This window comes from Sturnus vulgaris, chromosome 6 (assembly GCF_052056855.1).
Source record: "Sturnus vulgaris isolate bStuVul1 chromosome 6, bStuVul1.hap1, whole genome shotgun sequence".
Classification (NCBI taxonomy): domain Eukaryota; kingdom Metazoa; phylum Chordata; class Aves; order Passeriformes; family Sturnidae; genus Sturnus; species Sturnus vulgaris.
The window spans coordinates 36,626,425-36,654,140 of NC_142248.1; the positions used below are offsets into that span (position 1 = coordinate 36,626,425).

The 27,716-nt window shown below is 44.0% G+C and overlaps 1 protein-coding gene across 14 annotated transcripts in view; it reads left to right on the forward strand.

Moving 5' to 3' along the window:
* Positions 1 to 475: 475 nt before the first annotated feature.
* Positions 476 to 27,716, forward strand: part of EVL (Enah/Vasp-like) — a 142,722-nt gene continuing 115,481 nt past the window's right edge. For 6 of the 14 annotated variants that reach the window (XM_088166225.1, XM_088166229.1, XM_088166239.1 and 3 more), the window contains exon 1: positions 24,939 to 25,184. In XM_088166225.1, coding sequence (XP_088022351.1) covers positions 25,162 to 25,184 — 23 coding nt within the window. In that variant the 5' untranslated portion in view covers positions 24,939 to 25,161. Of the gene's footprint in view, positions 713 to 24,340; positions 24,716 to 24,938; positions 25,185 to 25,258; positions 25,353 to 27,716 lie in introns of those variants that run through there. The other 8 variants (XM_088166230.1, XM_088166235.1, XM_088166238.1 and 5 more) reach the window with 3 other exon arrangements.

Below are 27,716 nucleotides of genomic sequence, written 5' to 3' on the forward strand. Positions count from 1 at the left end.
GAACCACAGCCGCCCTCCGGTGTTAGCTGGAAATGCCATTTCTGCTCCTGCTTCTACCCACAAAAGCACCGGTTCTGTCCCTGCACAGGACAGCACTGTGCAGAGGAGAGGTCTCTAACCTCGGCACTGCCCCCTCCAGCCGGGCACGGTTCAGGGACGTGGCACGGCCAAGTCCTCGGCACCTCGCACCGGCCGACGGTCCCGGCGGATCCCGCAGCCGCCGCTCGGAGCCCGCAGCCGCCGGTCGGTGCGGCGCACGGAGCGCGGCCGCTCCCCACCCCACCTGCGGCGGGCGGGGCCCCGGGCAGGGCCGGGCAGGGCCGGGCAGGGCTGGGCAGGGCCAGGGGCTGCCCCGACACCCGCGGCGGAGGCGGTGCGGAGCGGTGCGGGGCGGAGCGGGGGGCGGTGCGGCCCCGCCGCGCGTGGGAGCGGAGCGGAGCGGAGCGGCGGCGGCGCTTTGTCCTGCCCACACACACACACAGACACACGGACACACAGACACACAGACACAGGCAGCGCAGTCGGGCGGGAGCCGGCAACATGGCCGGGCCGGCGGAGGGGCTGCCCGGCGCCGCGCTGCCCGGCTAGCGCCCAGGGGCCCGGCGCTGCCGCTGGGGCGGCGCCGCCGCCGGAGCGCCCCCCGTCCCGCCGCCGACACCGCCCGGTCCCGGCCCCGGTCCCGGCCGCCGCCGCGCCCCGCCGGGAAGATGAGGTGAGTGCGGGAGGGGATGCGCCGAGCGCCGCGGGCAGGGCGGCCGTGAGCCCCCGCCGGAGGGGTGGGGGCACCTCGGGTCCCCGCGGCGCTGTCACGCCGTGGGGGTGGGGATTTCCTGTGCGAGTGGAAGGCGGAGGAGAGGTTAAGCAATGCGGCGCTTCCTAGTCCTTCACCGGATGGATAGTACGAGTGGGTGGTGACGTTTTTGGCATGTTTGACTGTCAGTGCCTAAGTCCATCTGACAGATTATCTGCCGGTTACAAAAGGCTGTAAGCGCCTGTGGAACTGCCGCGGTCTGCAGCCGGCATGTGCCCGGTGCTGCCGTGTCCTAATGATGGGATGTGCCCGGTGATGCCGGGATGTGCCCAGTGATGCCAGGCCCTAATGCTGGGATATGCTCGGTGATGCCGGGATGTGCCCGGTGATGCCAGGCCCTAATGATGGGATGTTCCCGGTGATGCTGTGCCCTGCAGCCGGGATGTTCTCGGTAGTGCCGGGCCGTGCAGCTGGGATGTGCCCGGTGGTGCCGTGCCCTAATGATGGGATGTGTTCGGTGATGCCGTGCCCTAATGATGGGATGTGCCCGGTGATGCCGTGCCCTGCAGCCGGGATGTGCCCGGTGATGCCGTGCCCTGCAGCTGGGATGTGCCCGGTAGTGGCGGGCCGTGCAGCTCGGGAGAACGGCGAGAGCCTCGTCGGGCGAAGGACTCTGGCGGGGAGAGAGATGTGCGAGGAAGGGAACGAGGAGTTCACCGGAGAAACGGAGATGGGATATTTCTCAATATCCATCATCCAGCATGGGCCGTGCCGGATCTCCCAGTCTCTCTCTCCTCCGACAGCGAGTGCTACAACTCGTAGTTTTCCCGGTGTCAATTTGTCAGTTGTGAACAGGAAGGGTAAAAAAGCCCCACCATCCCAATTTCCTGGTGTAAGAATGGAGAGGAAACGTTATTTGGTTTGGTTTATGCTCGTCCAAACCTCTCTCTTTCGTCATTTATTCGAGTTCACTTGAGCTGTCAGTATCTCAGAGCCACCCAGCCCCTGATTCATCTTTAATACTAGTAAATTTTTCCACTTAATAATTATCTTTAGCAAAGTAAAATTGCTTTGGGAAACCTTAAAAATGGAAATAACAGTTTGAAGCCAGATATCTTTCTGTGGTGCCTGATTCCTGAATTGCAGGGTTGGCATTGCTCCTAGAGAGTGCAGTGGGAGTCCAGAAAAGCCTTCACCTTCATTTACAGTTACATTTACTCTTGGCACTATCGTGTGTGTTGAAGACTTGGAGCTGCATTGATTTTTTTTTAGCCATTTACATTGCCATTAATTTTTCTCACTTGCTTAAAATTGCATTCTTGGGGAGGGCCAAAAGCACACAAACCTGCTGTGTCATGTGTCTGGTGGTCATGTAACCATGCAAAAGGTGTGTCTGCATCAGTCTCACCTGCTCTGACCAGAATGCCAGTCAGAGACCTCCAGGGAGAAGTCATCAAACACAACAGATTGCAGGGCAGTTTTCCCTTGCTCCTTCCTGCTCACCTAGCAGCCCAGTTGGGAGAACTCTTGCCCCATGAAGAAGAGTTGCTAGAGCTCTCTCCCCAGAAAGAAGGGAAGTTGACTTACTGACTCATGAGCCCATCTTTCACCCCAAAGAGGCACCATGGACAGATTGGGAGGCTGCAACGATGTTGGGTTTCTCCCATTGAAGATGGGGAATGGGATTCTGTTCCACATGAACTTCCATAGTTGGTGGTTGCACTTTTTATTGGGAGATGGAATAGGGGAGAGGGACCCACCAAGACAGAGTGTGGATTAAGTTATCATAATGTACCCCAAAGTAATCCCCACCAGGAGAGCTAGGGCACTCTCAGAGGTCAGCCACAGGGTGTTTTGGAAGGAAAAAGATGCTTAACTCCAGGAGAGACTCCAGAACTTCCCCATATCCTCACTTTTGACAGTGATGGAGGGGGTGCTTCTCTAGGTTGCAGCCCCCCAGGCTGCCTCTGCTCTATGTGGGGCAGCCAGAGCTGGACTGTGTGTGCTGCTGGGCGTGTCCTTGTGCAGCTGCCCTTTCCTGCTTCCCCTGTGTGACACTTGGCATCTGCAGGTGCATCACACTTAAAGTAGTCTTTTGTTATAAATACCACTTTCATGCTTAATGTACATTATTATTTTGTTTGACTTTTTTTTAATGGATTCCTGTTTTTAAAGGCTTTCATTACGGATTTTTTTCCCCTTACATATACAGACATTACTGAATAGGCTGTACTTGTCAGCAAACATGTCTGTAAATCACCTAAAACCTTTCCCAATAACAATTCTTGTTTAATAAATACAGGCTGTATAATTCCTAAATACCCTGGCAGGCTATATAATCATTTAATAAAAACCTTCTTGAAACATTTGCTTAGCCATGTGTGTTTTATTTATATCGCTTTTTGTGGTGAATAGATTACAGTGCTATTCTTTGCCCTATTGCATTTATGTGATGGTTTCCATTTTTTTATAATTCTTTATGTCTTCACTTCAAAGGTATGAATTGTGTGAATAGTGGGTGTACCAGACACCTTAGTAATAAAACAGATTATAATAGATGTTCTGCCTCAAAAATGAATTAGGATCCCCTATGTGGAAAATGTTAAAGTGCAGAGATGTTATTATTTTTTAGTACACAAAAGTACTGCTTCAATATAACAAATGTAGCAGTTATTTGACAGCAAATATTAATTTATTCTTAGAAGTAACAGAATTAGCTCATGTTTGGGAAAATGTCTATGAATATTGCTGTAGGTGAAAATAAAATTTTTACATTCTGTCAACAGAGGCGTAACCTGTAATTTCTTAGTCATACCTGCAGTTTACAAGGCATCTGTGTTTCAGTGGTCCCTATTCTTAAAAATAAACACAAGACATAACATTTTGGGTGTATCTCTGAAAAAACTCATCTCTCTTTTTGCTGTGGCTGTAGTGAGTGTACATTTCTTCTCTGTGCTGTGCTCCTGAGGCAATGATGGGGGGAAGCCTTCCACTTTAAGCACTTAGTTTTTTTTCTGAACAGAACATACAGTTAATATCTGGAGATGGAACCAGCCTCTAAACAGGATTATTCAGATTAAAAATATACCTCCTTACTTTTTTGTGGTAGCACGTGCTTTAATCCAAAGTAATGAGTTCAGCACAGAAATTTTGAGGAAAGACAGTGTCACTGAGCCCCTTAAAGTTTAGCTGAAGTCAACCTTTTTTTCTGAGGTTTTTATATAGCTATCAACTGGAAATCTGAAAAAGATGTTGTATTTAGCTCTAATTTAAATGGATGGAGCAACATGTTTAGAATAAGAGGGCTGAATATTTATAGTGCAAACTTGTTTTAATAACAGGAAGATATATACGTTGTACTTCTTAACCCTTTTGTTTTCAGACATAAGCAAGCAAAGTCTTTTCATTTATGCCAATAAACACAATGTATTGAGCATTTCAGTGTCCTCCCCATTTTCTATTAATTAAGCAGTTGATGAGATAACTCAAGAATCTTGCCAGTTCTTTTAGTTTGCATGGAGGGTAACTGGAGTTGCAAGTATACAGTGTTATTTTCTAACTTTTCTCTCTTTACCATTGCTTTGTGTTTGCATCTGTAAAAAACAAGGGAGAACATGACATTTTTACTTATAATGTCATCAAAATTGGTGTTACCAACCTCACTTGGCTGGTGGACTTTGTAGCTGAGTGTTTGTAGTAGAAAAGCAGGAGCCCACCCTGAGATGGATAATAAAATCAAGTTGGCTATAAAATATCATTTAACCTTGTCACTTAGTAATTGATTTCTGAGCTGGAGAATATGCCTGTAACTTGGCTAATTTTTGTTTAACTGGAAGGCTCTGTCCTGCCATGTTCTGACTCCTGCTGTGTGCTGTGGCACCGTGGTGTGTGGTTATGGGTTCTGGGTCAGATGGGAGCTGTCAGACCATCCTCCACAGCCCTGCCTTTGGATATGTTTAGGTTTGCAGCCTTTCAAGCTGAACCTGTGCCACACAGTTCTGCCAGCACGTCTCAATAGGAAAAGCCCAGCTCTTTGCCTGTCACAGTTTGGTCAGCAAAATCCCATGTGGCGGTACTATGCTGCTGACAGAAAATTGCTTTTTTTAGCTCAGCCTTGATCTTTAGAGGGCTAGGTAAGCTCTAGCTGCAGGCAAACTCGTTGTCAGGAGATTTTGGAGCTCCACTGAAGGTTGTACCACGCTGGCCATATCAAGGCAGCAGTGATGTTCCATTGGGAGCAGGCAGTGCTGGATTTCCATCAGCATCTCCTGACTGTCAGCCCCTGGAACAGGCAGGCCAGCTGTGCCTCTTTCATACTGTAATTCTGTATACTTTCAACTTTTCTTCACTTCTCTAAAATAAAGCATAGGTCCTGGACATCTTTTTGTGCATTCCCTCATTTTTTTGGGTATTTTGTCTTGTATTTTGTAGCAGTATAATTGAGGCTGAAGATAATCTTTCAAATGTGCACAGGTCTATTTAACTCAGTGTTGTGGGTTTGTGTGGTGTGTCCCTTCTGTTCCTGGGTCACTCAGACCATGTTAAACAACAAATACACCAATACAGAATAGTTCCTTAAAGTGTGTCACAATTAAAGGTGTCTGCATAGTCTGTCTGCCCTTGGCTGGCTGCTTCTTTGGGCAGTACAATACTTCTCTCTTTTGAAGTATTTGACTTTAAATATTTGTATTTCTTGTAAGAAATCATAAAACTTTCCAAAGTGCAGACACAATTCAGTTTCAAATAATTTCCTGTATCTTGCAAGTTTTGTGATTTCTTTCCTTTTTCTTGCTATGTCAGTTTCTCTCAGTTCCGAGCCCTACGTAAGGAGCAGTATGGAACCTCTTCAGAAAACGTTACTAAAACTGCTGCCAAAATAAAAGGAATTATAACTATTTCAAAATCTTAATAATTACAGAATTGAAATAAAATAAGTTGAATGAACTGCAGGCTTTCTTTTTTTGAAAAGGTCGTTATAAATATTTCAGGGTTCTTCGTGGAATCAGAACCACAGTATCATCTCATCCACTCTTTATTTACATTTAAGAAAAATCTCACTGCTGTTTTGTTATTGTCCTTCACTGCAGTAGGTAAGCACAAAAGCAGCCTCAGCTGTATATAGGCATTGCCCCACATATTTTTTGTTTTCTTCATAGTGACTGCAGAACTCTAGGGATCTGCAGTGCTTCCCCTCCTTTTTCTTTCTCTCAGCTTTGTGGCCTGGACTGAGTTCTCCGGAGCAGGGAGGAGAGGTGGAGTAGCTGTTCCACCATTCCTTCCTTCGTCTGAGCCCACTGTTTGCCCTCAGGCAGATTTTGTCTGTAGTCACCTACCCAAGACTTCCATTTCATCTGCTTTTTGATCTAATGTGCCATAATGAGGGGAAACGACCCAAAACACCGCGGCTTGATGGGCACACCCATAAATTCTTGTCCCTGTCAAAGTGCAGCCCTGATGCTGCCCAGGGAGAAGACACCAGACCTCCAGACAGGGTGCAAGTCATGGCACACAACCTTCCTTGGGTTATTCTTCGTAGTTCCTGATTAGCCCATGGGAGGCTTTGCAGTGTAAGGGCAGGCTGTGTCCCAGTGACTGGGCTGGTGGGGACATCTCTGCCCTGAGCTGTAGGAATCTCATGGTTCACCTGGCACATTTTTCCCGTGACAGCTCTGGGTTCATGGTGTGTGTGCACATCACCCAGTAACACTCAAAGTGTGTTTCAGTCCAGGCTGAGACCCTGTGAAACTGAAAACAGTTTAATTATTTCCCCCTCCCCATTTCTGGTCAATTTAGCATTGCAGAATGCTTCTTCCTGTGAGACTTTGCATTTTTGCATTGAGCAAATGCTTGGAATATTACTGACAGTCTTTCCAAAACTATACATCATTTGAGAGCTGTAGAAGGATAGCTGTCTTTACTAGTCAGAGGACACAGAGTGGGCAAGTCCTTACCAAAAATTTGAGCCTGGAAACCTTCATATTTCTGACTATCCAGAGTGCCATCCTGTAATACCACAACAACCAGTGAAGCATTACATTTCACTGGATATTTCATAGTCCTAAAGTCATAGAGGCATGTGGCCGCCAGAAACTTTTGACTTTCCTTCTTGATGCAGGCATTCAAGCCTTACATTTGTTTCAAGTTCAGTGTTAGTTTATATATTTCTCCAGAGTTCCCATTCTTCTTCCCCCCAGCTGTGCCAGTTTAGCCACTTGTGGTTTGGTAGGATGAGCTGGGTCATGAAGTATTTACACAGAAGAAAAGAAAATTCACTTTCCATATGCAAAGGGTGTATATATAAGGTAGGTTATGACAGTGCTCCCTGACACCAGAAATGCTCAAGAAACCATTTCTTCAGAGAATGCTATTACTACAAATTGAAGTATTTCTTTTACTGAGATGCTGCTCCTGCTTTTCCTCTTATGCTCTGTAGACTCTTCCATTGCAGGCTCCCTAATGCTCTGAGGTACAAACTGTGTATCCTAGCTATTGGTATGGAGGAGCATTTTTTAACTACTAACCATGTTCCCTGTCAAAAAAAGGTATTTTTCACCTGAGTTCGTGATGGAGATGTTTTTTTCCTACCCTGAGTTATATATACTGTTTGCCAGGACTAAAACACCTTAACTCAGTGAACCTCCCTCCTTGTCTGAATTTCCTGTGGGCTTTCATGTGATCACCCTCACAGTCAGCACTAGGGCTGGACCTGTAGAGTCACAGAATGGTTTGGGTTGGAAGGGACTTTAAAAATCACTCCAGCAGGTCCCTGTCTTTCCTGTGCTGGGGACCCCAGAGCTGGGTGCAGCACTGCAGGTGAGGTCTCATCAGAATGAAGTAGTGAGGCACAATCACCTCCCTCTACCTGCTGGCTAACCCTTTCTTGATGCAGCCCAGGATTTAATTGGCTTTCTGGGCTGTGAGCACTCGTTGCTGGCTCATGTCCACGTGCTGGTTTGTTCTGTGCAAGCTCCTCACCATTGAGTTCGATCTCATTTAGATGAGCAGTTCATTTCCCGGGCAGTAGGTGTCATTCCTGCAACTTGAGATCTCACGGTTGTATTTCTGTCTTTCTTCAGCTTCACATAGGTGTCAGGATGGATAGACATCTTTTTCTGTGAAAAGAGAGTAAAAGTGAAAGAAAAAAAGCAAGCAAACTGTGTAGTTCTGCTTCTCGTAGTGTGCCACGGGTGCAGGCACAGGGAGATGCTCCAGCAGCTTGTGTTCCTGCAGCAGGGCTGGCCACACTTCTTGTTGGGGTGAGCTCCATGGTGCAGGCATGCTCTGCTTCCTCAGCTCGTCTGCAGCTGCTAAATCTCGTAACCTTTTTGGCATCATTACTTTATCTGCTGGAGGATGGCAATTCTTACCTGAGAGGGAATTAAGATAATTAAGTAGCTGGGTCTCAGTCTAGCACAGGATTTAAGGCTTAAGTTTGGTCCTGTTGCAGTCTTTGCTTTGCTAGATGGGAGTCTCCTGTTCAAAAAGCATTTCTGAGGATGACAACCATCTTTGTAGTAAATGCTAAGCATTACAGCAAAGTTCATTGTGTATTGCCATCCATTCATTCCTTCCTCCCCTTCCTTTTTTGCCCATTCCCATCATTCGCTGCTTCTTAGTCAGCATGTGTGTAGCTTCCTTCCTTTATCCCTTGTCAGTAAGCCACTCCCTCAGTACCGAGGAGATCTAGAAAATACAGTGAAATGGCATTAACAAGAAGCAGGGCTGTGGCCACCATAATCCCTTTAATTGCATGCTGAATGCTTTTCTCTCCATGGCTGTACACGGTTCAGGAGCTTGGCTGCAGCGATGTTCCAAGGGTGTGTGTTTGCATGCAGCAGGAAACACACCCAGGGCTGCTGTGTGCTCATGATGAAAGGATAGCTGAAATCAGTAAGTTCGAGTGTAAGAGCTGTAATTGGAAATGTCTGTTACATATGTGCTGGATGAGTGGGAATATGTCTTCAGCACTGAACAGACTGGCACTGCTCAATTCATGGTTCACGGTCCAGAGGACATCAAAAGAGAGATGGAAAAATGCCTACAAAAATGTTAAAAATCAGAAACAAGGCAATTTTAAAGCGTCCCCATATGCACATATTTCATGCAGTTTGTGTATGTGAACCTATTCCTGTTAACTCCTTACTGTTCTTATTACCCACTTAAAATACTTTTGATACTAAAATTTTATTACATGGCTCTGTTTTGTCTGTCATTCTAGTTCCCACCTGCCAAACAGTAGTGGGATTTGAGAAAATCTGTGAATTTCTTTTTGAAAAGGGTTTGTGATTTAAAATGAGAGAAATACTGGACAAGTATATTTTGACAGAATGAGTTAACTTTAATATTATGACTTCGTCATGAATTGGTGTTGAGTGCTGCAACACATTTGCATGCTGATCTTTCTTTTAATTAACTAAATACATGACCTAGGTGAATGTAAATCAGTTTTTGATCCCACAGCTGTTATGTTGAGAAATAAGGGTTGTATGATCCAAATAAAACAGCCTTCTCAGCTGTTAATTTATTTGCAATTAATTTATTTGAGTATTCAGTAAGTAGAAGAGAGACAACAGGGACTTATGTGTTCATTTTACCTGTATGCTTAATAAAAGGTCCTTTATCAGTCCCTGTTTGTTTTGCTTGTCTGGTAGTAAGAACCATCCTTGAGTAGGTGGAACAAGGATTTACATCTCTTCATCACACTTTGGCACATGCAGTATGGTCCATTAGAGGTGCTGCTTTCTTAGCTGTCACCAAAGTGATCCACAGCTCACAACACCAGATTCCACTGGTAGCCCAGTGCTGCGATGGACCCTCCCAGAGCCTGACCTGCTGCCTCTTGGCTTTGTGTTTATTTGTTTTAATTGATGCTGAACTGCCAAACACTAGTTCACAGCATGCAGGATCACACACAGCTGTCTCCAGGGCTGCCGTGGTGAGGAGTGATGCCCGGGGATGTCTGGTTCATCACACACCCAGGAGCAGTCCAGAGGCATTTCCTGTACCTGCAAGTCCATCCCTGGGGATTTCAGCTGCCCACATCTGATGCTGGAGGCAGGGAGAAAGCCAGCTGATGCTACGGCATTAAGGCCTTAATCTTGAAAGGACTTGTACACATTCTTGACCTTATTACTGGGAACAGCGTCCTTGATGTCTGTGAACCTGATGGCCATTGTGATGAGATCACTGACCGTGATAAATATAAGTATACATGCAAGTATTGAAGGGGTTGGAGTCTGGTGGAGCAGTGAAGACTCTCTTTCATTTGAGGGCAGGACTCAGCAGGGGAAATTTGTAGCTTTTAGGAGAGGAGACAAAAGTTATTCCTGTCCTCTGATGGAAGTCCTCACCTTTAACATATACAAGTAGGAATATAAGCATTGTGTTTAAAATATCCCCCCCACCTCCGAAGAACAATTATTACCTGGAGACCTGTCAGTAAGTCAGAAACAACCCCAGCCCTTGGGGAAGCAGATGAGGTGGACAGGTGGTTCAAGGAGCAGGTTTGCTGAGAAACAATGTGAAGGGCTGGGGCTGCCAGAGCCCTCCTAGTGAGGCAGGTGAGGTGGGTCCTTCCCTTTCAGGGGTTCACAAGCAAAAATGGAAATAATAAGGGAACAGAAAGATGGTCAGCGTGTTCAGTGTAGCTGAGGAGTGTGTGTGTGTCTTATTGAGGGGTCCCCCAGGGCTTGTTGGATTGACCCCAGGGAATGCCTCATTTTATATTGCTCAAGATGTGACCCAAGGGTGAGCTGCAAGGATCTGCTTGTCTCTTCTCTCCTGGCTTGCTAAACAAAAATAGTGCTGGAACTGCATGACTGCAACTCTTTGCAGGAGCTCAAAAAACCTGAGCCAGCATACTATTTTAAAATTTCATGGTATTAAATATGAGAGTGTTACAGAAATAGCAGAGGGGACACTGAGCCAGCAAGCTGAGGAATGTAGAAACAAGTTTATAAGAGCAGTAAAGGCACACAAGGACATTCTCAAGCTATGAAGTGTGTTCAGAGGTGTGCGGGGTGAATGCCTTGCGTGTGCATTTAGATGTTACTGCTGTCCTGAGTACTGGGGCAGGTCTGGTTTAGTCAGTTCTCCCAGTTTCCAGCTGGCTCAGTCTCCTCAATCAGTTGCCCAAGGAGCTGTGTAGATGTCTGTCAGCACCACACAGTGTGAGTGGCAGAGAAGGCTGTGGTGCCCCACACTCAGCAGGTCAGCCCAAGTGGAAATGATGCTCCGTGTCTGACCCTCCTTGCAAGAGCTCACATTTAGATCACTGCATGGTCTGATTAATCCAGTGGTTTGCTAAGGACTTCCATGCTAAATTGCTAAAAGAATAGTCCTTTTTCCTCACCCAGGAATGCTTTCTATGGTCTCCAGTCTCTGATCTCTTTGTCACTTTGGTCAAAGTTTGTCACTGCAACCTTAGTTGCACCCTGATGCCAGCTGTTGTTTGTTGCAATCAGGGATTCTTCATCATCCTTTTGCTTCAGAGGTTTGGACACCTTTTATGACCCTTAAAAGATGATAATCCTGAATGCACACTGCAAAACAAACAACACAGCTAAAGGTTCCCTGAAAAAATATTTAAAGGTATGCCTGGGTATTAAAGGTTAGCCTGACCTTGCCAGAGACCTTGTCTTCTATTTGAATGCACTGGGATTATAATCTAATATCAATTTCTGTCCCTGATTCCCCAACATCCATCTCAGTATGATAGGCCTGAACTGCAGTTCAGTTTCACAGATGGTACCTGCATCACAGAAAATACTAGATGACTAGTGCCCTAAATACGACAGAGTGCATTTGTCTACACATCTGTGTATACAGAAAAATCTCTTTAATGGTAAAAAGCATAGTCACGTAAGAGGAATGTGAAGGGAGTTTGCTAGAAGACCCAGTGGTGACTTTTTAAGTGTTAGAGCAGGGTAAACAAAATGAGAAGACCTTAAAACTGTGAATAAACATGGCAACTCAATTTAACATGTCTGCCCAAAGAATCAGGCTTTTATGATTTTTTGTTATTTTATTACAAACAAGAGCTTTGATAACTGCTGTGTTTTCCCAACAGTAAAAAACATGTCAAATATTTTCGTGACCTGCTATTTAAAAAATAACCACATCAAATACTTCAGCTTCCTTGAGGATTGTCACATTTTCCTTCAGGACATGCATTTCTCATGGCCCATCAACATCTGTTCAGCTCTTGCAGTGCAGGAGGATGAAGTGAAGACTTCCAGGGTCTGATTTTCTCTCCAGCCTCTGGGCATCAGGGGAACTTTAGGGAAGACAGAGACAGGGGAGAGCCTTCCTGGGGACTGAGCATGCAGCAGCCCTGGCCGTGTGTCCTCAGTGGGATGCACCTGGGGGGTGAATTCATTGACAGCTCAAAACTGTTGATCATGGGGGAATTTCTGCAGCATCATCTCGGGTTTTTGCTGTCTCTTTCAATTCTAAAGCTGTCTGAACAAGGATTTGAAGGAAAGCTAATCTGAATCACCAAAAATGTGAATGTAAAGTAAATTAGGTAAACTAAATTAAACCATTGTATATATTACCTGATTCAGCATTCAAGTGACCTTAATTTTATTAAGCTTAATTCACATCAAACTAAATGATACTAAATATGAAATAGGGTTGATTTAATTAATAATGAGTGTGTCTGCAGGGATCTAATGTGGTTTCATTCATTACAGAAATGTTAATTCAGATTACCTTTCTAGAGTTTTCTCATGTAGATAAACCTTACAGGACAGTTTATTAGTTAGGCCTAAACTGGTGTAATTGTGTGTTTACTCCCCCTTGGCTCTAGAAGGACCTTCCCACTGCTCTCCTCTTGTGGCAGTTCATGAGCATTTTGCTGTGGAATGTTCTGTTAATTTGTTAATGCAGGCAAAGGAAATTAATCAGTTTTCTGTTGGCTTAGTCACCTTTTCACGTGATTTGTGGCTGTGTGGTGCTCCACGGGGTGAAGACAGGAATGTGAATGTGATCAAAGTGGAGAGGGTGGGAACTCACTGCAGGTCAACCCTTCGTGCAAGAGACACCGTGCTTCCACCCACACTGTTGGGTTACACAGCCCATGGACAGAAGAAATGAGATTTGCTGGAGCTGCTTTAAGTCACATGTCACCAATTTTGATTTTCTTGGTGTTTATGTACGACTGTGATGTATGGCTTGGCTTTGGCTTGTACTCTTTCCCTCTGGCTTTTGTCTCCTTTGTGCCTCAGTACTACTACAGAGCATGTGGCTTCTTAGCAGCATCACTCACGTGCCCTCAACACACACAAGCTCTACTGACCCAATTTCTGACTGCTTCTCTTCCTTTTCTGTTGGTGGCCTTGAAGTTCTGTGAGTATATTTTTTGCTGTATGATTATTAAGGGAATGGACACACCACAATTGTGAAGATGGGATAACTGGAGTGGCTGAGACCTGCAAGTCTTTGTGAAGGCTGTTTTGTAAGGAGGGATTTTGTTTCCAAAGAGTTGTGTGAAACAGTGCTGTGATTCAAGTGTAAAACTTGAACTGAAGCACTGAGTGTATTCAACAATTTACCAAGTTGAAAATCCTGGAGAGACTTGAGGAGAGGAGTGGATGGTAAATATGAACTAGTTACAGTAAAGATTATCTAATTCCATAGCTTGGGCTTTGGGCTTTCTTTCTTTCTTTCTTTCTTTCTTTCTTTCTTTCTTTCTTTCTTTCTTTCTTTCTTTCTTTCTTTCTTTCTTTCTTTCTTTCTTTCTTTCTTTCTTTCTTTCTTTCTTTCTCTCTTTCTCTCTTTCTCTCTTTCTCTCTTTCTTTCTCTCTTTCTCTCTTTCTCTCTTTCTCTCTTTCTCTCTTTCTCTCTCTCTCTCTCTTTCTCTCTTTCTCTCTTTCTTTCTCTCTTTCTTTCTTTCTCTCTTTCTCTCTTTCTTTCTCTCTTTCTTTCTCTCTTTCTCTCTTTCTTTCTTTCTTTCTTTCTTTCTTTCTTTCTTTCTTTCTTTCTTTCTTTCTTTCTTTCTTTCTTTCTTTCTTTCTTTTCTTTCTTTTCTTTCTTTTCTTTCTTTTCTTTCTTTCTTCCTCTGAATAGGAGTAAACTGGTATTTGAAGAATAGAGAAATTCTCCAAAACATATCCTGAATTTTAACAAGAACTCTAACTTTGATGCAAAAACCTCTGAACTTTGGAAAGTGACGTGGGATACAATATTGTGCTTCAAAATTCACTTGAGGTCTATCCCCAGAGTACTGGCTGTTCCTGCTAGTGTCTTCACACCTTCTAGTCTGGGTTTGCACCAGGAATCACTCCCAAATAGTGACCAAAGCAGTGCTGTCTGCCTTTAGAAGCTTCCTGTGATTATTTGGTTCATTCTCTCTGGAAACCAGGCTTTGAAACCACCGAGCTGTGCCCATCCCATCCTGTTTGAGTATCAGCACACCCAGGCATGTAAACAATGTGCTTCTTCATGAGGCAGTGAAAATCAATGAGGCTTTGAAAAGACATACTCTTTAAAGTCATGGCCTTATTTGGGAACTTGCAAGAAGCTTGGCTGTCACAGGAGAATATTTTGGCTCTGTGACAGTTTTCTTTTATATGGTTCTTCAGTGAGGAATCTGCTGGGTTTGTGCAGTGATAGCTTGCAAGTGTTGTCTGTCTCTGCCACCCCTTCCCAGGAATATTTGCTCGAGAAGAAACCAATATGTTGGTCAAAAGAGGGCAATCTCTCTTATCCAAAGTATGTAGTGAAAAAGCAGGTTTTCAAAGATAAAATGAAAAATTCTTGGTATTTCAGTATTCCTGAGCAAACTCACATGTTTTTATCATAATTACATCTCCACAGCCTTTTTATTTCTCACTACTCGTTTGTTGAGTGCTGCCTTCTGTTTATGTAAGTGTGGGATTGTTTAGGAATAATCTGGTCTGACATCACACTTTTGATCCTTACAGTCCTCGGGAGCATTTCCTTTATGTTCCTAACACCTTGTGAACTGTGGTGGGGTAAAAGAGCCTGCATGATAAAGGTAAATAATAAACTGAAGGGAGAGTGTCAGAGACAGAAGCATTTTAGACTTGAAGTTGTTTGGGGAGAGAGGGAGAGTTCATCTCAGCAGCATTTTGAAAGGGTTTCAGAGGAGGTAGTTGAAAGAGAAAGGGGAATTAGAGAAGGAAGGTGTGATTATAACCTAAAAATCACTGTGGCTGTGTCTGAATCCCCTGTCTATATGATACAGAGGTGGAATATAAATGCAGCTTAAGTTCAGAGACTTAAGCTGCACAATTTAGTGAATTCTAAGGAAGAAGGAAGGGCCTCCAGGCCACACTGATGTTGGAGACCTGGGGCACTATGATGGGCAATGCAATATTGCTCTGTCACAACATGGATACCAGACAGGACACCCTCAAGCATCAACAATATTCTTAAGTGATGATAGTTTCTGGGGAAGCTGGGAAGTCAGGGGAAGAGGATGAGGTCAACACATTCTGTCTGTGGGACTAATACCTATCCTTCAGATTTTGCTCCCTACAAAATACCCTTCTCCCCAGGATATTGAATCCTCTCCTCCAGCATTCTTATTGGGTTTGCCTTGACCTGTGTTGTCATTCCTGTGCTTGTAGTGACCCAACACACATTTAGCTCTTTTCTGCTCTGCCCAGTGCCTTTCTGTTCCTGAGGAGCTGGGGAGGCAGCTGCCCAGGCTGGGCTCTGTTCCCAGCCCTGCAGGGACAGAGATAATATTGAGCTGCTGCTGGTGTGTCTTTGGGGAAAGGGCAGGGGGAGAGGGCAGAGAACCTGGAGCAGGAGCAACCCAAGGCCCCAGCACAGTACTAATGTCACTTGATATTGTGCATCTAATACCAGCCTGAGGTAGCAAAAGGGGCAGTGCCCATGGCAGTGGATGGGAAAGGAAGATTTGTGAAACTTGAGAGAGCTTGACCTGTTTGCAGGCAATGTGGGGAATGCATCTAGGAATGTGAGGCTGGAAGGGGCACGTGTCAGGCTGATGTGCAGTGCTCTGAGAGAGAAATGTGAGTTAAAAATGTTGAAGAATAGGGATTCTTGTCTGTGGCTGGAAACTTAGAAGGAATTTTGGGAGCAAGGGGAATAATTTTTGGATAGTATTTGACAGTTTCTGATAATTTCTCATTTTATGAGTCTTGTGAATTGATTTCCAGAGCCTTGCTGTTCCTGTCTTCCCTTTCAAGGTCGTTGGGATTCACTGGTTACTCTGCAGGTTCATTCATTAGAAATTAGCTAAGATGGGATTTGACTAGGATGTTCATGTGGGATGACCTGAACCATTTGCTTCAGGAAGTCATTCATACTTGAAAAGACAAATCTCACGTTAAAGGACAGGTCATGCTCACCTCTCTTTCCCTGCAAAGGAAAGGGAAGTAGGATTTGGAAGGATTTTGATGAACAAATACTTAATGCTTGAAGATAGGGGTCAGTTGTCTGAATGGAATTGGTGCCCAGTTCCATTTGAAATGACCTGGAGTATCCAAGTGCTGGATGTGTGGCTGATGGCCATGACCAGAGCCCAGCTGGATGCCAGACACTGTACACATGCTTGGAGCCCTGGATTTGGACCCCAAGCAATGCTAAGCAGGATGGCAGTGGGAATACACAATGTTTCAGCTGTGAGAACTGCTGGCAGGGAAAAGCTTTTGCTTGCTGCAGTTTGCTGTGGGGTTTGGTATGCAAATATGAGTCAGTGGAACTAGACCCAGATTGCTGTGATTGCAAAACCCACTCCTGATCTCCTCTTCTTTCCTGGTCCTGGATACCATTGTGCTGTTTTGGGATGGACAAAAATGTCTCTCATTGCTTTTTCCAAGGTTGTGACCTGATTGCAGGACAGATGGGATGTGTTCTGCCTGGCTTGCCTCTTAGTCTAGCCTCAGTGATGAAAAGGACCCCCTCAGCTCAGGTAGGGAGGCAATTGGTGTTGTACTAAGTTTGATTCATGGTAGTGTAGAGCAATTTGTACTACTGCTTCTTACTTGGCTGTAAAAATGCTACTAGCTCTACCATAGGTAGTTAATCATGGTTGTATAGACTAAGTAGGCAGTTTTTTTAAAGATAGAAGGAGAAAATGGGATCATTCATTTGAGAAATGATAAGCCATGCAATTATAGCTGGGCAAGTAGTGTGTATGTGTGACCTCCTGCTCTGCTCCTCCTCCTCCTAGCTGTCCTGGTTTCTTCTAGCTGGGTCTTGAAGAGGAGTGGTGGATGGCCAGGGCTTAGACTGCTGGGACAGGTTACAGTGGTTTGATTTGTTGAAGACTGGTTCAGACTGTACATAGAGCAGAGGTCTGGGGGCTGGCAGAGCCAAAATGAGAATTCAGACTTAATCAGTAACTTTGCTACACAGTCCTGAAGCAAACAGAACCACCTCAGAAATCCTGTTCTTATTAGAGAAGATACAGGAAGATTAGGAAATGCATGGAAAATTCTGGTTATAAAACGCACTCCCCCTGACATGGGGTCTCTGTTAGTGTTTTGCTTTTACGAATTTTAGTGCTTGTGCTTTCGTTAGGAAATTGAATCTCATCCCTTCTACCACTGGAAACTGGAGAACTGATGTTCAGATGATGTGGGATCCTAAATGCTGTCTAGGTTCATGGATTGTATAAAGGCTTTTGCTGTTTTTCATGCATTTGTAATTTTCATGCATTTGACTCTAAAGGGTAACATGCAGCTTATGTTTAAAAGGTATTTTTGTGTTCCTTTTGACACATCCTTTAATTAAAGTGTTAGACCTAATGCTGTTTCATTGAAAAAGCCAGTGGACCCTCTCCAATGGACCCTTCCAGCAGAAGCAGAAAAAATGAGGAGCTGTGATATTTCTCAGCTTCTTAAACAAAAACAAACCAAAGAACCCACAGTTTTTCAATCTTCAGTCTTTATGTGAAGAACAAGTGAGGGACAGAAATATGATATTCCAAACAGTATTTTGCAACATAAGCCTCCTGCTTTGGTTTTGATTTGCCATAGAATATCATAAAACATTTCTCCTTGCTAGGTCTGGCTCAATAATATCGGGTCTTACTGATACTCTTCAAAGAGATTGGTAAAGTTGGCACATATCCATTGACCCTCTGCAGAGGTCAGCATGGCCAAGCCACGTGCATTTCAGAAAAAGGCCCCCTGAGGTTCTCCTGGGTTGTAGAATATACTTTTGGCCACCCCTAACTTTCTTCCAGCCTTAAAGGAAGAAGGCAGCATGAAGTCTCAACATTGTGGTCTAACTGTGTCAGTGTTAAAGATGATGTATCATCTTCCTCCTCTATGTGTGCTTTCCTTAGGGAGCAGGCGTTGTCAGTAAGTGAATTCCAAGTGGGATATCACAAAGGGGAGAGGTTGTGGGAATGACCTGATGCTGCTTGTGGAACATCTGCTGTAGCAGCCAGACACACTTTGGGAGCAAACTGTTCTGTGCCCAAGGGATGGGAAGGTCCTGCTCACAAAACCAAAGAGTGATGGAGTTGGCAGGGACATCCGGACATCATCGAGTCCAACCCTTGGTCAGGACTTTGTCCTAATGAGTTCTGAGTATCTCCCAAGATGCTGATGAGGTAACCTGTGACAATGTTTGAGCACTCATGGTGGAGAAGTTTCTTCTTATTTCTGAATTGTATTTCTTGTATTTCAAAATTTGTACCCATTGCCTCTTGTCCTGCCACGTCTGAGAAGAGTCTGACTGTCTTCTTTGCTCCCACATTGTGTATGTTTACACACTGGTGAATGTGTCTATAATGATGTGATGTCAAAAGCCTTACTGAAGGCAAGATTTGTTCATGCAGAGTAGGCCAGAACCTGGCCAGGGTGACAGTGGTGTCACCTTCCTCTGGTTAGAAGCACAGCTCCAGTGGCACCACACACTGGCAGCTCTCTCCTGCCAGCGAGGTCATTTGGGTTAGTGTATAAGGTGATGATGAGTGCCAGGATGTAATGAAGCCTTGGAGGCATCAGAACTTTGTGTGTTCTCATGGAAATGGGGAAGCATTGTTCTGAAACTGCCACAGCTTAGGTCTGGTGCTGCTGTCAGAAGCTGTTTCTGAACAAAGAATTCCACAGTGTGTGTGAATAATTGTTGCACACAAAAATTCCAGTTGATCTGCACATTTGGGGAGGTGTGGGCTTCGGGGATGGTTGCAGGTGGACACCTGTTTCTTTGCAGTTTTCTCCAGTGGGAAAAAGCCCTTCTGTGGTTTTAGAAATGTTTAATCCATTGACAGTTTCAGTCTCTCACAATAAGAAGACCCAGCTGTTACTAGGAATACTCTTCTCATGTTTACCAGAGAAGATGTCTAGGAGACACTGATATTTTCCATGCAGAACAACTTCTGTCTGGCCAGTATACTTGATAATGAGTTTCAAATTCAGTAAATAATCTGCCCTTTTGTGTGAGGGAAGTGGCCTGGTTCATGGTGGCTGCTACTTCTGACTGCAAGCATGCCACTGTACAGTTGAAACACTTAAAAGATCTATAAGATCTATAAGACTGGCTTGCTTGGAGATGACAAGAAGCCAGGGTGTTTGTGGTGGTATGTGTGTTTGTATTCATGTCTGAACCACACAGGTGTGTGTTTGTTGAGATATGAGGTGTACACCCCACATAAATGTCCAAATGTTTTGTTGTGAAGTGCCCTTTAGTGGATGACCGTGGTTTATTCAGACACTATTTCCAGTTCCACTGACATTTCATTTGATAGTGGTGATAATGCTGGTCAAGTTTTAGCCTCTAACTTCCCTCACAAATTGGAAAAAGTAAAATTGACTAATTTCAGCTAGCTTTAAGAAAGTTTCCAACATACATTTCCTTTTATTTTCTCTGATAGTGTCTTCTGTGTTTGTACAGATACTAATCAACAAAGATGTAGCTGCTGTAAGACACTGTCTCTGTCAGGTAAATATTGAGGCAGTGTAATTCGTTATTACAAAGCAGACTTCTGTCTGCAGCATAATTCAAATTTATCTGTGCTGAACCAAAAAAAAAAAAAAAAAGGCTGATAATTGTTTTTCTAGGAAAAATAATACATTACAACCTTGCACTTCAAATTTTTATAGTCTTGTCCCTTTCCTTGGAAGGGATTTTTTATTTTTTAACGTATATGGTCATGGAATGGCTTGAGTTGGAAGCGACCTTAAAGCCCATCCAGTTCCAGCCCCCTGCCATGGGCAGGGACACTTCCCACTACACCAGGCTGCTCAGAGCTGCATCCAGCCTGGCCTTGAACACTTCTAGAGACAGGGTATCCACAGCTTCTCTGGCCACCCTGTGCCAGTGCCTTGCCACCCTCACAGGAAAGAATTTCTTCCTAATATCTATTCTTAACTGACCTTCCAGTCTGAAGCAGTTGTCTCTTGTTCTATCACTACATTTTGTATGATTTTAAATAATTTATCATAAACAGGAAACAATACCCAAATCCTGGTCATATCAAATAACATTTTCAAGCTATGCAAACTAAATCTTGGTTTTTAGATGTCTGGTGGCTTGACCATATTTCTTCTTTTACTAATTTAAATTTATCTCATATATCCTTGTCTGTTGTATATGTAAACTGCTTTTCCATTTTCAGCTTTCTATGGCAGTCAGCACCACACAGTCCTACACTTGGCTGGATATTTCAGGCACTGTTGCAGTGATCAATAACTTAATAATCCGTATGGAGCTTTTAGTTTTCACCCCGACTGGCTCAGTTCTGTTGGATTGCTAGTTGTGACTTGGTGCTTTCCCCAAGGGCTGATAGAAAATCAGTAAGAACTCCATTCTCTCTGGTTCACTCCAGTGCATCTTCCCTAAAGCACTAGAATCAGGCAGATGAGACTGTATTTGGAAAAGCATTCCCTTTCAGCCCTGTGAGTTGCTGTGTGCTCATCTGCACCTGGTACAGGGTATCTGTTCATGAAAATGGTATGTGATACTCCCAGCATGATAAGAGTAAAGCCGTGGGAGAAGAACGTGGGGAAGGCATCAGCTATCCTGTGATCAGGAGTCTCAAATCTTGAGGTTTGCAAAGCATGAAGCATACTTGGGCCAAAGTCGACAGGGAAAAACTTAATTTTTTCTGTGAAAATATTCATGGGCTGTGATAATTTCAAGATATATAAATGTGGTAGGATATTTTTGGTGAAGGTTGACATCAGAAAAATAAAACTTTGTGGTCAGCCTGAAAACCTGAGAGTGAAGGGAGAAGCCTGAAATACGTTGGATTATCCTTGTGCATCAAAATTCACATTGTATTTTAAGACAACACATAATAGAAATCCCATTGATAAAAGGAGGGAAAAAATGTTCATTTCTGCCCCACCCATCCTTTCTTTTAACAGCTGAAGCTTTGAGTCAATACTCCAATAACACCCCAATACTGAATACATCCTCGTTCTGTCAATTTAAGGGCACTGCAATTATTTTTACACTTTCCCCACTACCTGAACAAATTAAGGTAGCCATTCCTTTTCTATTCCAATAAACATTTTAAATCTTATTTTCTTAAGCTCAATAAAGACTTTTGAACTTAGACAATCCAATTGAAAGGAGATTTTTCAGCATATTATGGGATGCTGCCTGTGATTGCCACATTCTACACTGTGCAGAAATTTTGTATCTGCAGTGAATGAACACTCATTAGATATGCTCTTGTTGGCTCATTTCCCTTCTTTCTGTTTTCTTCCTAATGAATTGAAGTGAGTGCTGAATTTTTCAGCACAGTTGCAGGGTTTTTTTTAGAGTGGTCTGAATATCACTTCACCATAATGATAATGCAGGCTTAATGACAGAAGTCCACTGTGTTAGTGGCTTTCCTCCTTTCTTGAGCAAGGGAATAAGTAGTTACTTCATTAAAATATCTCAGTCTGTTTGTGATCAGATAATGTCACCAAGCATCTGGCAAAGGCTTTGGTGGAATCTCAGGTCAGGAGGACAAATACTGATACACTGATATACTAAATTACAATAATGCAAGATATTAACACTTGAGGAAACCAGGCCCTTAGCAGGGTATCAGCATGAGGCCCTTGATGGCAGTGAAATACTAGATAAAGCCAGAAATGTCACCAGTACCCTCTGCCTTGTTCTGGTTTGTCATATTTCCAGGCTTTTTTTTGCATCCTTTGTTTTTGACAAGCTTTCATCAGGGAAAACCACTTCTATTACAGTCTCACCTCTTTGTTAGAGCCCAGCATTAAAATTGCAAATTGTTTCCCAAAAACTACTGCTTGTCTTCAGTGGGAGGGACACTCAATGTCACATCTTCTCGGCCTCTGATCAGAAGGTGGGGTCTGGGTCCCACAGTTCCCATCACATTAATTGTCCCACTCAATGTTTAGTACATTTTTCTTTCATGTGACATAATTTCAATTTTTGGTAAAGTGCAGGACATTTGTCATCAAATATCTGGACTGGTTATACTGCCAGGAAGGGAATAAACAACTTCTTGTAAAAAATGTCACTGCTGATTGTGGTTTCTGACATCATTTCTGTCTGCTTCTCAAAATCGTCAGTCTGGCTCAGGACACAGGAAGTTAAAGTCTTCACTAAGAAGTTATAAAAAGGTGTTATAGCCTTGCATTTATTTATGTATTTGGCCATTGCATGTGTTCATGTGACTTTCTGAAGCCCCTGTGAGCTCTGTTTGGTAAAATTTCATGCTGAGCTTCATTCATGTCTACAGTGGGCCATGATGGTCTCAGATCTTACTGTTGAATATGGGAATTCTAGTAATTAATTAACCAGAATTGAGACTATTGGTTGTCTCTTCTCAAGAGAGAAGTCCAGTTGTTTCTGTCTGTAATGCTATCAGCTGTTGTGAAAGTGCTGGCCAAGAAAAAAAAGTTAAAATGTTATCCTAATGAAACCTTTCAACAGCTGACCTCTACTGTATATGAAAACTTTGTGGAGGATGTTTGCTTTTCTAGTCCTTCACAGTGAACTCATTGATGACAGAAGCCTTGACTTGAACAGCTGACTATTTATTTGCATTGTGGCTGTTGAGAAACTGCAGATATTGGAAGAGCAGATAGTGATTTTGTCAACTTTGTTCCAAGAAGAATGCTTAGGGGAAGCAGTATGTTTGCTCTTAATTCTGTAGAAAGGTTTTATTTTAGATAAACAGCATGAAAAATGAACACATTTCAAGTGAAAATCAGCCCTCTTCCACTTGATTCAAGTTACTGGAAGATTGTGGTGAGCAAGAAAACAGAACTTCAGAATTCTGTCCTTCCCCCATGAGGGATCTTGGCTAGTTCTGAAGGTATAAAACTATTTCCTACAAAGTCAGTAGCAGAACAGTTGCTTGCAAGGGGCACCTCTCCTGTGCCCAGCTGCTCGGGTGCTGTGTACAGTGAACATACTTGCAGTGAAGTTCAGCCTAAATATGGAAGGCAGCTTCTGTTGACGGTTGCAGTGTTCTCCTCTCTGCCAATTTTAATCTTTTATTAGGCTGTAGCCAGAATCACCTACCTCGCAGTCCTTCTCTTGCTGGATGCTTGTGGAAGAATTAATTTCTGTCAGATGGTGTGACTGCATGTGTTTTAGTGTTCCTACAGCGTGCCTTTATTGTCACTTAATACTATCCCATTTGTTTAAAGGAAATAAAATTAAACCCAAGGTCACTAGTGCATTAAAAACACCGTGTCTCAAGTAAATGTGGATTTTTTTTTTGTTTCCAAAGCTAGGAAGTTTTTTGCCATGAGTGCCTTTTCCTTTCATTCCAGCCCTATATTTTTCAGAGCCATGAGATCAGATGCCACAGTTACCATGGCCTGTCCCCAGTCACTGTGTTTAGGAGATGTGGCAGTCTGTATCCTTTGGATGCTTTTCCAGCCTTCAAGTCCCACAGCTCAGTGGGACAGCCATTGCCCTAGAGCACAGTGAACCTCAGGAGCCGTAGTTGGGCGTGTATATTTCACACTCCAGCCAAAATCCTCCATGTGTTTCCTTGTGCTAGAAACCAGCCCTAGCAGTAAAAGAGCCAAGTCAAGGTGGGGAGCAGCCCTAGAGGTAACTTTGAATTTGCTGTCTCCCTGTGGTGGCTGATGCTGAGAGGGTGCAGTGTGCACAGCCTCGGGGTTAAACCTGCCCCTGGCCCTCCCCATCACTCTGCTGAGTTTGGCTGCCTGGGCGAAGTCTCCCCAGTCTCACCCGTACAATCCCTAAGCAAACTGGTGATGGGGTCATCCAGCCTGTGATGCTCGCACGTCCAGAATTTCCAAGGGATCGCTAAGGGGGGCGGTGAGCTCTGGCTCCGGGTGTTTGGGGTGTGTTCCGCAGCACTGTGAGCGGTGTTTACCCAGCCCTCGCTGCCGGGCCGTGCTGTTCCAGAGGGGCAGATGTGCCGCCCATTGCCGCGCTGTTCCCGGAGCGTGTCCGTGACCTGCTCCCGGAGGAGGTGCAGGCTGCACCCCTGAGCCCGGGCTGCCCCGTTGTTCCCGGCTGCCCCGGGCTGGCTTTTGGCGGTGCGGGGTGGCCGGCACAGGGCGGGGTGGCCGTGCCGGAGAGCTTGTCGCCGTGTGTCGCCCCTGGGGTGCGCAGAGGATGCTCTGCGCCCTGCGCTGGCTGCGCTGTTGCCATGGAGATTGCGTGCGCTGTTGCTAGGCAGCTGAAGCATCCTTGCCTGCACACTGCAATGCCACGAAATGCTCAACTTTCCTCATTCCTATCTCCCTTCTGTGATCTCGCAGATATGACTCCTTTGGCTCTTATCCCACTTCATTCAGTTGCGCTGCTGCGATTTCTTGGTGTTAACCCTGCAAGCCCTAAAAAGCCCGCCTGGCACTGCAAATGGGGTTTATGGCAATGAGTTCAGGGCTGAAGGAGTTAAAGTGGTTTGGGATAGACTACAGAGGAAATGATTTCTAGCAGATAAACTACTTTAAATGTTCTGGCATTCATGGAAGGGGAGGTTTGTGGATGCAGTCTTTTGTTCCATCAGTGATGGTTTAGATGAATAAAAACAGACTAAAATATCACTACAAGGTAAGAGAATCAGCTTGAATGGGCCTAATTAATCTCTTTGGTTACAATATATATTTAGTTTTTTTATTATCCTCCGCTTGCGCTTGCTGATTTTGATGTAGCATGTGAATGATAATTTAGCTGTGAAGCCTGTCGTGTACCATATTTGACTTATTTGGCTTGAATAATAAAGATACCAGCCTGTATTCTTGGAGTATACTGCATTAATCAGACTTGCAGGAATGATCACATGGTACTCTATCGCCTTTTCCTGTTAGCTGCTGCTTGTCAGCAGCTGGCTGAGCTGTAGGCTGCAGGCCAGTATCTGCATACCCTTTCTCCTCAGAATATTCCAAATATACTGTTCTCGTCATTATGCATTTTGCTGCAGTTTGACAAACTAAATGGTCCTCTGCACGTTAAGAAGATTATTTTAAATTTCAGAGCATTTGTGTAGTTGCTAGGCCATGTATGCATTTGAAGAATTCAGGTAGGCTCTCTGTTTTATACATCAGTGTGCTTGGTTTTTGTTCTCACAAGGTTTTTGCTGTGTAATGTCAGTCAGCTCTACAGTTAGTTCTTCAATGTACAGATATTTATTGCGTTTTAGAATCTCTACCCTGTGCATGGGGAGAAGTGCTTGAAGGGTTCGTTGCAGGTAACGGTAGCTTAACTGCATGATGAAGTGCAAAGCTGGGTAATTGATTGTATCTTGCACAAATTTCATAGCCATGCAGCCAGAAACAGCGAGTACAGGGTAGTTATAAATATAAACCAGAAACTGTTCTCTTTAAAGGGGTCTTTGCTATTTTTAGTTCTGGAGAATCTGACAGATGCTCCTTCAAGATAAAATACTGATGGTGATAGAGAAGAGAAAATTGATGCTTGGATTGTACATAGCATTATATTTTATGCTGCTGCAGAGTATATATGTCGTTTTCATAACCTTGTAGCTGCAGAATTCCTTATGAATTACATTTGAAATAAGAATATTTTTGAGTTTGCTGGGGTTGGTTTGTAGTTTGCAAACATTTGAGCAACTGTGATTGTTAGAATATAAAATTAGCACTTTTTATGTGATATTGGTTCTGTTCAGTATTGCCTCTGCCCCCTCTCCTCCTCCATCCCCACCCCCAGTATAACTCCATCCTTATGCAAGTATTGAGGTCTATTAAAACCCCAACAGATATTTGAAGACATGAAACGGAATTTCTACTCTCACTAACAGACAATTATTTTCCTATGCAGTTTGAGACTTGAAAAAATTCTGGTCAGTAGTTGTGGGGTAGGGAATGTCTCACTTTTTGTAAAAAAAATTTTGCTTAATGTGGTCAGTTCTTATAACTTGTGTTATAAAATTGTCCTGATAAAATGGTGACAATGTTGAAACAGCATTAGGCATCACCTTATGATACGTTTGTCTGTATATCATTATTATAATGTATCTTAGAAAGTACCTTTCTTTTTGATTCAAAAAATGAATTGTTTGACCAAGTATGTAACTAGTGGAGATGATGGATTCTCTTTCTATATACAATAAGCATTCTTTATCAAATACCTTAAAGCCAAACTTTCTACCCTCAGATGAGATATTTTTAACATTATTTCTGCCTTTTGTTAGGCAAATATGTGGGCAGTTTCCATTATTTTGTGACTTGCTGCTCAGTTCTGTGTATGAGTGGTGGCAAAAGCAGGTACAGGACACCCCCACTCCCCAAAATGTTTTGATTCCAGCTGTAAGGGGAGAGGAGCTGTATGCCTCCTGTTGTGAAATGCTGCATGAATGCTGTCTGAGGGGAAAGATTTTACTGGAAGACTAGATAATGCTGTGTAACTGCTGTTGTCAGGGCTGTCAGGAGATGCTTGGAATCTTGGCATTGCTGATTGTTGGCAGTAAATTAAGGGGCAAATGGGCCCCAAACTTACTGTGCTACTGACTGTGCCCACAGAGTAGTTTGTATTTCTGCAGTTGGTTGAATCCTATTCTTAATTGAGTGAAATTCTCAATAAATCTACAATGAGAGAAAAAAGAGATGTTTTTAAAATTCTGCTTTAAAAGCCTTAGCTATCTTTCAGTGGCTTTCCTAGATATCTTGGGCCAGAAGGACACCTAGTTTTATGGCAGGAATGGTCAAATGCTGATTACATACCCATTAGGCTTATTAAATTATGTGTCATCCTCTCTTAGACTTGATTTGAAAATAGTATTAACATTTGATGTGCAGACTGCTAGACATTTTCTTTTACATTTTCTGCACTGGTAGGGCTGGCGTTTCTGTATAGCAGCATTTAAATGGCATTTATTTAATTAGGAATTTCCGTGGTGTTTTGTTGAGGTTGCATCTGCATGTTGATGGGGTTTTTTTTATGGTATGATTATTCTCGTGCCTGTGGCTATTTTAGATTTTGATGGCATCAAAACATATCTTGCAAGATAAAGATTGCAAAGAGGTCTAGTTGAGCAGTGGGGTGGAAGCCTCCCTGCCATGGGCTTCTGGAAGCAAAGTGGCTGTAGCAGCAGAGGGCACTCTTCTCTGGACTGAGCCCCCTGGCTCTGGGGTTGCCCCACTCTCTTTTAAATGTTCCTGCTTCCATGTGCACAAAACACAGGCTTGCACTCATCTCTCACCTTCTCTTTAACCTGGATTGGGTGCTTATGTGTGTGTTGCAGCAGCAGGGCTGTTCCCATCCTCCAGTGCACCCACAGGCTTTGGTACCCAAGTGTCCCCAGAACTGGGGAGCCCAGTGGTGCCTGCTCATGCAGACCCAACCATGACATCTCTGTATGTTATTCTTCTTTTTTTTTTCTGTCTCCACACTGGGCCTTAAAGACCTGCAGGACTCCCCAGATGGGTGGTGCAGGCTGTGGCACCCTGAGCCTGTGCCAAGAGGCATCCCCACAATCAGACCACCCGAGTTCCCCCCGATTTCATTTGGAGGCAGCCATCTTCACTTCCCTGGTGAAATGGTGCCAGGTTATTTTTGTGAAGTGTCAAGTAGCTGCTGGACCTCTCTGAAGAAT